The sequence below is a fragment of the Electrona antarctica genome (genome assembly GCF_951216825.1).
Source record: "Electrona antarctica genome assembly, chromosome: 17".
NCBI lineage: Eukaryota > Metazoa > Chordata > Actinopteri > Myctophiformes > Myctophidae > Electrona > Electrona antarctica.
In genome coordinates, this window is record NC_136798.1 from 361,598 (window position 1) to 375,180 (window position 13,583).

Sequence of the window (13,583 nt, forward strand, 5' to 3'; positions counted from 1 at the left end):
AGGGTGTTCAACAGCACTGATTTATGAAACAACACACAGACGTAAAGGGTGTTCAATAGCACTGATTTATGAAACAACACACAGACGTAAAGGGTGTTCAACAGCACTGATTTATGAAACAACAGACAGACGTAAAGGGTGTTCAACAGCACTGATTTATGAAACAACACACAGACGTAAAGGGTGTTCAATAGCACTGATTTATGAAACAACACACAGACGTAAAGGGTGTTCAACAGCACTGATTTATGAAACAACACACAGACGTAAAGGGTGTTCAACAGCACTGATTTATGAAACAACACACAGACGTAAAGGGTGTTCAACAGCACTGATTTATGAAACAACAGACAGACGTAAAGGGTGTTCAACAGCACTGATTTATGAAACAACACACAGACGTAAAGGGTGTTCAACAGCACTGATTTATGAAACAACAGACAGACGTAAAGGGTGTTCAACAGCACTGATTTATGAAACAACACACAGACGTAAAGGGTGTTCAATAGCACTGATTTATGAAACAACACACAGACGTAAAGGGTGTTCAACAGCACTGATTTATGAAACAACAGACAGACGTAAAGGGTGTTCAACAGCACTGATTTATGAAACAACACACAGACGTAAAGGGTGTTCAATAGCACTGATTTATGAAACAACACACAGACGTAAAGGGTGTTCAACAGCACTGATTTATGAAACAACACACAGACGTAAAGGGTGTTCAACAGCACTGATTTATGAAACAACACACAGACGTAAAGGGTGTTCAACAGCACTGATTTATGAAACAACAGACAGACGTAAAGGGTGTTCAACAGCACTGATTTATGAAACAACACACAGACGTAAAGGGTGTTCAACAGCACTGATTTATGAAACAACAGACAGACGTAAAGGGTGTTCAACAGCACTGATTTATGAAACAACACACAGACGTAAAGGGTGTTCAATAGCACTGATTTATGAAACAACACACAGACGTAAAGGGTGTTCAACAGCACTGATTTATGAAACAACAGACAGACGTAAAGGGTGTTCAACAGCACTGATTTATGAAACAACACACAGACGTAAAGGGTGTTCAATAGCACTGATTTATGAAACAACACACAGACGTAAAGGGTGTTCAACAGCACTGATTTATGAAACAACACACAGACGTAAAGGGTGTTCAACAGCACTGATTTATGAAACAACACACAGACGTAAAGGGTGTTCAACAGCACTGATTTATGAAACAACAGACAGACGTAAAGGGTGTTCAATAGCACTGATTTATGCCAAAACAAATCTAAACACCTACAAAATGGAGTTATGAGGTTTCCGCCCGACAGCAACGAATTATGTTCATTTCTGTCTCTCTCTCTAATCAGTGTTACTTTGCAGACTGTGACATCACAACCTGCAGCAGGTCACCTTGGCACCATAAAGTCTGTGCGAATAATTCAAGGTGAAACACACGCACACACGCACGCACGCACGCACGCACGCACACACGCACACACACACACACCCCCCTGCATGAAGTTATGAGAAATGAACTTGTGATTTATTATAAATGCAGCACTATCGTCAGCACCATTCACACGCGCGCGCACAGGCACACACACATGCGCTCACTCGCACGCACGCACACACACACACACACACACACACACACACACACACACACACACACACACACACACACACACACACACACACACACACACACACACACACACACACACACACACACACACGATCATTTACCAAGGACGTAAATAATAATGGCCACCACAGTGACAGGTTGTCAGCGAATCAACCCCTCCCTTCCTGCCTCGTTAAGCTCCATCAGCCAATCCACATGAATCTCATTAACCACATGAACCCTAGCGCAGTGGTTCTCAAAGTGGGGTCCGGGGACCCCCAGGGGGGTCCATGGGTAGGGGGCGGGGTTCCAGGGGGTCCACAGGGGGGTCCATGGGTAGGGGGCGGGCTTCCAGGGGGTCCACAGGGGGGTCCATGGGCGGGGTTCCAGGGGGTCCACAGGGGGGTCCATGGGTAGGGGGCGGGGTTCCAGGGGGGTCCCCAGGGGGGTCCATGGGTAGGGGGCGGGGTTCCAGTGGGTCCACAGGGGGGTCCATGGGTAGGGGGCGGGGTTCCAGGGGGTCCACAGGGGGGTCCATGGGTAGGGGGCGGGGTTCCAGGTGGTCCACAGGGGGGTCCATGGGTAGGGGGCGGGGTTCCAGTGGGTCCACAGGGGGGTCCATGGGTAGGGGGCGGGGTTCCAGGGGGTCCCCAGGGGGGTCCATGGGGACCCACTTACATCGCCTGCTCTGTTTTCAGACGGATGTATCTCCAGAAGCGACATTGGAGGGGTCGCTTTGTCCCAGACAAGCGTTTTCAACGGCCTGTAGCAGGCGCTGTGATACTCGCGGTCCACTTTTTCCACCACCGACCGAGAGAACAAGCACCAGCTTCGTCAACACACGGAATGGTTTCATAGTAAAATGCGATTACGGATATTTGGCTCTTCAAAGTAAGTGTTGCGGGCGATAAAACCCTGGCAGACCGCGACGGAGGGATTTAATAATGGTAGCGGTAAATGGGTTAATATTACAACCATGGGCAGCTTTCTCCTGATGAAAAAAATAAATGGATATAAATCCCATTACGTTAGATATAATCTGAGTTCCCAGACGCTCTCCCATACTTTAGACAGAAACCTAGGGGACAAATACTTTGAGTTTTTTACCATCATTTCCACCTGGGCCAGGTGGAAGAGCTTGTAGGCGAGCGCCAGTGGACACGGGGCCTTAGGTACGTTAATGATTACAGTGACTAATGATGAGTCAGCACTTAATAACAATGCATGGGTCGTTAATTAATTAGCAGACCTTAATTAGGTCATGATAACTTCTACCTGCTCAATGTCGCCACAATTACATTACTAATGACTCAAAACACACACGCACCGTGTACCGACAGCGTGTGTGTGTGTTCTTACATGTCTTGCTGTGTGTGTGTGTGTGTGTGTGTGTGCGTGCGTGCGTGCGTGCGTGCGTGCGTGCGTGCGTGCGTGCGTGCGTGCGTGTGTTCTTACATGTCTTGCTGCTGTGTGTGTGTGTGTGTGTTCTTACATGTCTTGCTGCTGTGTGTGTGTGTGTGTGTGTGTGTGTGTGTGTGTGTTCTTACATGTCTTGCTGCTGTGTGTGTGTGTGTGTGTGTGTGTGTGTGTGTGTGTGTGTGTGTGTGTGTGTGTGTGTGTGCGTGCTTACATGTCTTGCTGCTGTGTGTGTGTGTGTGTGTGTTCTCCTGGTGCAGCGTCAGGGTGAACAGGAAGTGGGAGTTCCTCCTGGTGGTCTCCTCCTCACACGGAGGTCTGCTGCTCCTCCTCGCCAACGCCTCGTCCAATAGGAAGGCTGCCCGCTCCGCCGTGGCCGCGCGCAACACACACTGGTTCTGGAGCTATACGCACACACACACAACGACAACACACGACACACAAATAAGGGCAGTCATGAATCATGATCATTAATGTTTATTGACGATTACACGGCTTGGTTGAATGCTTGATTCTATGATGAATTCTTGTTTTTTTGCTATATAGAGTTTGTGCTTGAAATGTACTGTAATTCTGCAAACTGTTAACACATTAATTGCCCGGAACTATTTAATCCATTACATTCATGCGCCCAGTCGATTTATAAACACGGACGCCTTTTCCGGACGGACCGGCGGAAGTTCATGATGTGTGTGTAGCAGCTAACAATAGCCACAGCACTCTAGAGTCGATCGACGGGAGACAAGAATAAATCTATCGAGACTAGCGACTGGACCGCGGAGTGCCGTCTAACACAGGATCTTTTTTCATAAAAAGACGGGATGATTTAGATCGCGAGTTATGAACGTTTTAAGATTTTCGTTTTCATCAGCTAAACAGAGGAGGGAGTTTTTCGATGACGTCTCACTCTTGCGCGTCACAGAGGAGAGCCCAGGCCCCCAGTAATGATATGTAATTGGCCCCCAGTAATGATATGTAATTGGCCCCCAGTAATGATGTGTATTTGGACCCCAGTAATGATGTGTAATTGGCCCCCAGTAATGATGTGTAATTGGCCTCCAGTAATGATGTGTAATTGGCCCCCAGTAATGATGTGTAATTGGCCCCCAGTAATGATGTGTAATTGGCCCCCAGTAATGATATGTAATTGGCCCCCAGTAATGATGTGTAATTGGCCCCCAGTAATGATATGTAATTGGCCCCCAGTAATGATGTGTAATTGGCCCCCAGTAATATGTAATTGGCCCCCAGTAATGTGTAATTGGCCCCCAGTAATGATGTGTAATTGGCCCCCAGTAATGATATGTAATTGGCCCCCAGTAATGATATGTAATTGGCCCCCTGTAATGATATGTAATTGGACCCCAGTAATGATATGTAATTGGACCCCAGTAATGATATGTAATTGGCCCCCAGTAATGATGTGTAATTGGCCCTCAGTAATGATGTGTAATTGGCCCCCTGTAATGATATGTAATTGGCCCCCAGTAATGATGTGTAATTGGCCCCCAGTAATGATATGTAATTGGCCCCCAGTAATGATGTGTAATTGGCCCCCAGTAATGATATGTAATTGGACCCCAGTAATGATATGTAATTGGCCCCCAGTAATGATGTGTAATTGGCCCCCAGTAATGATATGTAATTGGACCCCAGTAATATGTAATTGGCCCCCAGTAATGATATGTAATTGGCCCCCAGTAATGATATGTAATTGGCCCCCAGTAATGATGTGTAATTGGCCCCCAGTAATGATATGTAATTGGACCCCAGTAATGATATGTAATTGGCCCCCAGTAATGATATGTAATTGGCCCCCAGTAATGATATGTAATTGACCCCCAGTAATGATATGTAATTAGACCCCAGTAATGATGTGTAATTGGACCCCAGTAATGATATGTAATTGGCCCCCAGTAATGATATGTAATTGGACCCCAGAAATGATATGTAATTGGCCCCCAGAAATGATATGTAATTGGCCCCCAGTAATTATATGTAATTGGACCCCAGTAATGATATGTAATTGGCCCCCAGTAATGATGTGTAATTGGCCCCCAGTAATGATATGTAATTGGCCCCCAGTAATGATATGTAATTGGACCCCAGTAATGATATGTAATTGGACCCCAGTAATGATATGTAATAGGCCCCCAGTAATATGTAATTGGCCCCCAGTAATGATATGTAATTGGACCCCAGTAATGATATGTAATTGGCCCCCAGTAATGATATGTAATTGGCCCCCAGTAATGATATGTAATTGACCCCCAGTAATGATATGTAATTAGACCCCAGTAATGATGTGTAATTGGACCCCAGTAATGATATGTAATTGGCCCCCAGTAATGATATGTAATTGGACCCCAGAAATGATATGTAATTGGCCCCCAGAAATGATATGTAATTGGCCCCCAGTAATTATATGTAATTGGACCCCAGTAATGATATGTAATTGGCCCCAGTAATGATGTGTAATTGGACCCCAGTAATGATGTGTAATTGGCACCCAGTAATGATATGTAATTGGCCCCCAGTAATATGTAATTGGCCCCCAGTAATGATGTGTAATTGGACCCCAGTAATGATGTGTAATTGGCCCCCAGTAATGATGTGTAATTGGCACCCAGTAATGATATGTAATTGGACCCCAGTAATGATGTGTAATTGGCCCCCAGTAATGATGTGTAATTGGCCCCCAGTAATGATGTGTAATTGGACCCCAGTAATGATGTGTAATTGGCCCCCAGTAATGATATGTAATTGGCCCCCAGTAATGATATGTAATTGGCCCCCAGTAATGATGTGTAATTGGCCCCCAGTAATGATATGTAATTGGCCCCCAGTAATGATGTGTAATTAGACCCCAGTAATGATGTGTAATTGGCCCCCAGTAATGATATGTAATTGGCCCCCAGTAATGATATGTAATTGGACCCCAGAAATGATATGTAATTGGACCCCAGTAATGATATGTAATTGGACCCCAGTAATATGTAATTGGCCCCCAGTAATGATGTGTAATTGGACCCCAGAAATGATATGTAATTGGACCCCAGTAATGATATGTAATTGGACCCCAGTAATATGTAATTGGCCCCCTGTAATGATATGTAATTGGCCCCCAGTAATGATATGTAATTGGACCCCAGTAATGATATGTAATTGGACCCCAGTAATGATATGTAATTGGACCCCAGTAATGATATGTAATTGGCCCCCAGTAATGATATGTAATTGGCCCCCAGTAATGATGTGTAATTGGCCCCCAGTAATGATGTGTAATTGGACCCCATTAATGATGTGTAATTGGCCCCCAGTAATGATATGTAATTGGCACCCAGTAATGATATGTAATTGGACCCCAGTAATGATGTGTAATTGGCCCCCAGTAATGATATGTAATTGGACCCCAGTAATGATATGTAATTGGACCCCAGTAATGATATGTAATTGGACCCCAGTAATGATATGTAATTGGCCCCCAGTAATGATATGTAATTGGCCCCCAGTAATATGTAATTGCCCCCCAGTAATGATGTGTAATTGGACCCCATTAATGATGTGTAATTGGCCCCCAGTAATGATATGTAATTGGCACCCAGTAATGATATGTAATTGGACCCCAGTAATGATGTGTAATTGGCCCCCAGTAATGATATGTAATTGGACCCCATACATGATATGTAATTGGACCCCAGTAATGATATGTAATTGGCCCCCAGTAATGATATGTAATTGGACCCCAGTAATGATGTGTAATTGGCCCCCAGTAATGATATGTAATTGGCCCCCAGTAATGATGTGTAATTGGCCCCCAGTAATGATATGTAATTGGCCCCCAGTACCCCAGTAATGATATGTAATTGGCCCCCAGTAATGATATGTAATTGGCCCCCAGTAATGATATGTAATTGGCCCCCAGTAATGATATGTAATTGGCCCCCAGTAATGATATGTAATTGGACCCCAGTATTGATATGTAATTGGCCCCCAGTAATGATATGTAATTGGCCCCCAGTAATGATATGTAATTGGCCCCCAGTAATGATATGTAATTGGCCCCCAGTAATGATATGTAATTGGCCCCCAGTAATGATATGTAATTGGCCCCGCCCCCGGCCCGCATCTGAAAATATGTTGTTCCAGGAACCCCAGAAGCAAAGATTTGAGTAAAACACATTCGCTCTGAAAGAATATATATTCAAAGATTTGCGCGACATTTTCAAGATTTTTCAAAAATAGCAGACCTACAAGCTCATAGCGCGGCACTCGGTGGCGCGCTATGAGCTTGTCGATATGCTATTTTTCAATAGCTAAAGTATAACATAATGCTTAAAACACCAAAAAGGGGTTCCCGCCCAGAATGGGTCAACACTGACCTGAGAACCAGACACGGGGTCTTCTCTGAGGAGCACTCCCTGTGAGGAGGAGGAGGTAGAGGTGTCTCTATGGGAGGTGGAGGCTCCAGAGGTGTCTCTATAGGAGGTGGAGGCTCCAGAGGTGTCTCTATAGGAGGTGGAGGCTCCAGAGGCTCCGTCTCCTCCTCCCAGGTGAGCCAGCAGGTCCGTCAGCCTCTCCTCCCGGCCGCTGATCTCCACGGAGGACACGTGCACGCTGTAGGAGGCGCCGCAGCGCTCCCTCCTCTCCTCCATGACGCGGTAGAGCCACGCCACGGCCGTGGGCGTCACCCCCAGGCTCTGGGTGGAGCACTCCCGCCCCAGCATGGTGTAGCTCTTCCCTGAGGAGGAGCAGACGGTGGCCGTGTGGTCAGAGCGTCCGCCCTGAGACTGGGAGGTCGGGGGTTCGATCCCCGGCCGGGTCATACCAAAGACTGTAAAAATGGGACCCAATGCCCTCCCTGCTTATGGCACTCAATGGGTTGGATTGGGGGGTCAAATCAACTAATCAAATTATTCCAGAGAGCGGCACGGCTGCAGTAACCTGACTCCGCCAGATGGGGCAGCAGAGAGTACACTGGGTTCCCCCCTCCTGCTCCCATCTGGGAACTCTCAGGCAGACTTGATGCTCCGGCCACAAAACGGCCTGGCCAATCAGCGGCAGCTAGAGGCGGGATCAAGCATACACAGTGCTGCCTTGATCCCGCCTCTAGCTGCCGCTGATTGGCCAGGCCATTTTGTGGCCGGAGCATCAAGTCTGCCTGAGAGTTCCCAGATGGGAGCAGGAGGGTACTCTCTGCTGCCCCATCTGGCGGAGTCAGGTTACGGCTGCAGCTCACCGCTCCAAGAGATGGGAGCAGGAGGGTACTCTCTGCTGCCCCATCTGGCGGAGTCAGGTTACGGCTGCAGCTCACCGCTCCAAGAGATGGGAGCAGGAGGGTACTCTCTGCTGCCCCATCTGGCGGAGTCAGGTTACGGCTGCAGCTCACCGCTCCAAGAGATGGGAGCAGGAGGGTACTCTCTGCTGCCCCATCTGGCGGAGTCAGGTTACGGCTGCAGCTCACCGCTCCAAGAGATGGGAGCAGGAGGGTACTCTCTGCTGCCCCATCTGGCGGAGTCAGGTTACGGCTGCAGCTCACCGCTCCAAGAGATGGGAGCAGGAGGGTACTCTCTGCTGCCCCATCTGGCGGAGTCAGGTTACGGCTGCAGCTCACCGCTCCAAGAGATGGGAGCAGGAGGGTACTCTCTGCTGCCCCATCTGGCGGAGTCAGGTTACGGCTGCAGCTCACCGCTCCAAGAGATGGGAGCAGGAGGGTACTCTCTGCTGCCCCATCTGGCGGAGTCAGGTTACGGCTGCAGCTCACCGCTCCAAGAGATGGGAGCAGGAGGGTACTCTCTGCTGCCCCATCTGGCGGAGTCAGGTTACGGCTGCAGCTCACCGCTCCAAGAGATGGGAGCAGGAGGGTACTCTCTGCTGCCCCATCTGGCGGAGTCAGGTTACGGCTGCAGCTCACCGCTCCAAGAGATGGGAGCAGGAGGGTACTCTCTGCTGCCCCATCTGGCGGAGTCAGGTTACGGCTGCAGCTCACCGCTCCAAGAGATGGGAGCAGGAGGGTACTCTCTGCTGCCCCATCTGGCGGAGTCAGGTTACGGCTGCAGCTCACCGCTCCAAGAGATGGGAGCAGGAGGGTACTCTCTGCTGCCCCATCTGGCGGAGTCAGGTTACGGCTGCAGCTCACCGCTCCAAGAGATGGGAGCAGGAGGGTACTCTCTGCTGCCCCATCTGGCGGAGTCAGGTTACGGCTGCAGCTCACCGCTCCAAGAGATGGGAGCAGGAGGGTACTCTCTGCTGCCCCATCTGGCGGAGTCAGGTTACGGCTGCAGCTCACCGCTCCAAGAGATGGGAGCAGGAGGGTACTCTCTGCTGCCCCATCTGGCGGAGTCAGGTTACGGCTGCAGCTCACCGCTCCAAGAGATGGGAGCAGGAGGGTACTCTCTGCTGCCCCATCTGGCGGAGTCAGGTTACGGCTGCAGCTCACCGCTCCAAGAGATGGGAGCAGGAGGGTACTCTCTGCTGCCCCATCTGGCGGAGTCAGGTTACGGCTGCAGCTCACCGCTCCAAGAGATGGGAGCAGGAGGGTACTCTCTGCTGCCCCATCTGGCGGAGTCAGGTTACGGCTGCAGCTCACCGCTCCAAGAGATGGGAGCAGGAGGGTACTCTCTGCTGCCCCATCTGGCGGAGTCAGGTTACGGCTGCAGCTCACCGCTCCAAGAGATGGGAGCAGGAGGGTACTCTCTGCTGCCCCATCTGGCGGAGTCAGGTTACGGCTGCAGCTCACCGCTCCAAGAGATGGGAGCAGGAGGGTACTCTCTGCTGCCCCATCTGGCGGAGTCAGGTTACGGCTGCAGCTCACCGCTCCAAGAGATGGGAGCAGGAGGGTACTCTCTGCTGCCCCATCTGGCGGAGTCAGGTTACGGCTGCAGCTCACCGCTCCAAGAGATGGGAGCAGGAGGGTACTCTCTGCTGCCCCATCTGGCGGAGTCAGGTTACGGCTGCAGCTCACCGCTCCAAGAGATGGGAGCAGGAGGGTACTCTCTGCTGCCCCATCTGGCGGAGTCAGGTTACGGCTGCAGCTCACCGCTCCAAGAGATGGGAGCAGGAGGGTACTCTCTGCTGCCCCATCTGGCGGAGTCAGGTTACGGCTGCAGCTCACCGCTCCAAGAGATGGGAGCAGGAGGGTACTCTCTGCTGCCCCATCTGGCGGAGTCAGGTTACGGCTGCAGCTCACCGCTCCAAGAGATGGGAGCAGGAGGGTACTCTCTGCTGCCCCATCTGGCGGAGTCAGGTTACGGCTGCAGCTCACCGCTCCAAGAGATGGGAGCAGGAGGGTACTCTCTGCTGCCCCATCTGGCGGAGTCAGGTTACGGCTGCAGCTCACCGCTCCAAGAGATGGGAGCAGGAGGGTACTCTCTGCTGCCCCATCTGGCGGAGTCAGGTTACGGCTGCAGCTCACCGCTCCAAGAGATGGGAGCAGGAGGGTACTCTCTGCTGCCCCATCTGGCGGAGTCAGGTTACGGCTGCAGCTCACCGCTCCAAGAGATGGGAGCAGGAGGGTACTCTCTGCTGCCCCATCTGGCGGAGTCAGGTTACGGCTGCAGCTCACCGCTCCAAGAGATGGGAGCAGGAGGGTACTCTCTGCTGCCCCATCTGGCGGAGTCAGGTTACGGCTGCAGCTCACCGCTCCAAGAGATGGGAGCAGGAGGGTACTCTCTGCTGCCCCATCTGGCGGAGTCAGGTTACGGCTGCAGCTCACCGCTCCAAGAGATGGGAGCAGGAGGGTACTCTCTGCTGCCCCATCTGGCGGAGTCAGGTTACGGCTGCAGCTCACCGCTCCAAGAGATGGGAGCAGGAGGGTACTCTCTGCTGCCCCATCTGGCGGAGTCAGGTTACGGCTGCAGCTCACCGCTCCAAGAGATGGGAGCAGGAGGGTACTCTCTGCTGCCCCATCTGGCGGAGTCAGGTTACGGCTGCAGCTCACCGCTCCAAGAGATGGGAGCAGGAGGGTACTCTCTGCTGCCCCATCTGGCGGAGTCAGGTTACGGCTGCAGCTCACCGCTCCAAGAGATGGGAGCAGGAGGGTACTCTCTGCTGCCCCATCTGGCGGAGTCAGGTTACGGCTGCAGCTCACCGCTCCAAGAGATGGGAGCAGGAGGGTACTCTCTGCTGCCCCATCTGGCGGAGTCAGGTTACGGCTGCAGCTCACCGCTCCAAGAGATGGGAGCAGGAGGGTACTCTCTGCTGCCCCATCTGGCGGAGTCAGGTTACGGCTGCAGCTCACCGCTCCAAGAGATGGGTCAAATTTCACTGCGGGTAACGTACCAACGTTAACGTGTTTGACACATCGTATGACTTTGACTTTGAGGGAACACCACCGAGGAAGGAGGAGGAGGAGGAGGGAACACCACCGAGGAAGGAGGAGGAGGAGGAGGGAACACCACCGAGGAAGGAGGAGGAGGAGGAGGGAACACCACCGAGGAAGGAGGAGGAGGAGGGAACACCACCGAGGAAGGAGGAGGAGGAGGAGGAGGAGAAGACTTTGAGGGAACACCACGGAGGAAGGAGGAGGAGGAGGGAACACCACGGAGGAAGGAGGAGGAGGAGGAGGAGGGAACACCACCGAGGAAGGAGGAGGAGGAGGGAACACCACCGAGGAAGGAGGAGGAGGAGGAGGAGGAGAAGACTTTGAGGGAACACCACGGAGGAAGGAGGAGGAGGAGGGAACACCACGGAGGAAGGAGGAGGAGGAGGAGGAGGAGAAGACTTTGAGGGAACACCACCGAGGAAGGAGGAGGAGGAGGAGAAGAAGACTTTGAGGGAACACCACCGAGGAAGGAGGAGGAGGAGGAGAAGAAGACTTTGAGGGAACACCACGGAGGAAGGAGGAGGAGGAGGAGAAGAAGACTTTGAGGGAACACCACCGAGGAAGGAGGAGGAGGAGGAGAAGAAGACTTTGAGGGAACACCACGGAGGAAGGAGGAGGAGGAGGGAACACCACGGAGGAAGGAGGAGGAGGAGGAGGAGGAGAAGACTTTGAGGGAACACCACCGAGGAAGGAGGAGGAGGAGGAGAAGAAGACTTTGAGGGAACACCACCGAGGAAGGAGGAGGAGGAGGAGAAGAAGACTTTGAGGGAACACCACGGAGGAAGGAGGAGGAGGAGGAGAAGAAGACTTTGAGGGAACACCACCGAGGAAGGAGGAGGAGGAGGAGAAGAAGACTTTGAGGGAACACCACGGAGGAAGGAGGAGGAGGAGGAGAAGAAGACTTTGACTTTGACTTTGAGGGAACACCACGGAGGAAGGAGGAGGAGGAGGGAACACCACCGAGGAAGGAGGAGGAGGAGGGAACACCACCGAGGAAGGAGGAGGAGGAGGGAACACCACCGAGGAAGGAGGAGGAGGAGGAGAAGAAGACTTTGAGGGAACACCACGGAGGAAGGAGGAGGAGGAGGAGAAGAAGACTTTGAGGGAACACCACGGAGGAAGGAGGAGGAGGAGGAGGAGAAGACTTTGAGGGAACACCACGGAGGAAGGAGGAGGAGGAGGAGAAGAAGACTTTGAGGGAACACCACCGAGGAAGGAGGAGGAGGAGGAGAAGAAGACTTTGAGGGAACACCACCGAGGAAGGAGGAGGAGGAGGAGAAGAAGACTTTGAGGGAACACCACCGAGGAAGGAGGAGGAGGAGGAGAAGAAGACTTTGAGGGAACACCACCGAGGAAGGAGGAGGAGGAGGAGAAGAAGACTTTGAGGGAACACCACCGAGGAAGGAGGAGGAGGAGGAGAAGAAGACTTTGAGGGAACACCACCGAGGAAGGAGGAGGAGGAGGAGAAGAAGACTTTGAGGGAACACCACGGAGGAAGGAGGAGGAGGAGGAGAAGAAGACTTTGACTTTGACTTTGAGGGAACACCACCGAGGAAGGAGGAGGAGGAGGGAACACCACCGAGGAAGGAGGAGGAGGAGGGAACACCACCGAGGAAGGAGGAGGAGGAGGAGAAGAAGACTTTGAGGGAACACCACGGAGGAAGGAGGAGGAGGAGGAGAAGAAGACTTTGAGGGAACACCACGGAGGAAGGAGGAGGAGGAGGAGGAGAAGACTTTGAGGGAACACCACGGAGGAAGGAGGAGGAGGAGGAGAAGAAGACTTTGAGGGAACACCACCGAGGAAGGAGGAGGAGGAGGAGAAGAAGACTTTGAGGGAACACCACCGAGGAAGGAGGAGGAGGAGGAGAAGAAGATTTCATTCATTCATTGATTTATTCCGGACATGTTAAAATATAAATGGGGAAAGACAAAGGAAATAAAACTGACATAGAAACATGGCTTTTTCAGAAAACTGTCAGGATGTAGAAGACATTTTTAGCATCTGATCTCAGGTCAGAATGGGTTAACTTGTGCTTATGTTCGAGTTTGTCTACTGGAAGCTCCCATAAGTCCCATGTTAGACCCAGAAATGTTGGTTAGTATAAACTGTTATGATTCAAATCTATAGGCTTAGAAGATGTTAGAAGAAGTTTATACTAATCACCATTTCTGGGTTCATGAAGATTCCAGTAGACTGAGAGCCTGTAC

At 51.4% G+C, this 13,583-nt stretch overlaps 1 protein-coding gene across 1 annotated transcript in view; it reads right to left on the minus strand.

Moving 5' to 3' along the window:
• Window positions 1-13,583, minus strand: part of LOC306940546 (kinesin-like protein KIF26A) — a gene marked incomplete at both ends in the record, with an annotated part of 128,181 nt that overhangs the window by 33,679 nt on the left and 80,919 nt on the right. The window contains 3 exons of the mRNA XM_079525643.1: window positions 1,386-1,393; window positions 3,311-3,456; window positions 7,435-7,793. Coding sequence (XP_079381769.1) covers window positions 1,386-1,393; window positions 3,311-3,456; window positions 7,435-7,793 — 513 coding nt within the window. The remainder of the gene's footprint in view (window positions 1-1,385; window positions 1,394-3,310; window positions 3,457-7,434; window positions 7,794-13,583) is intronic.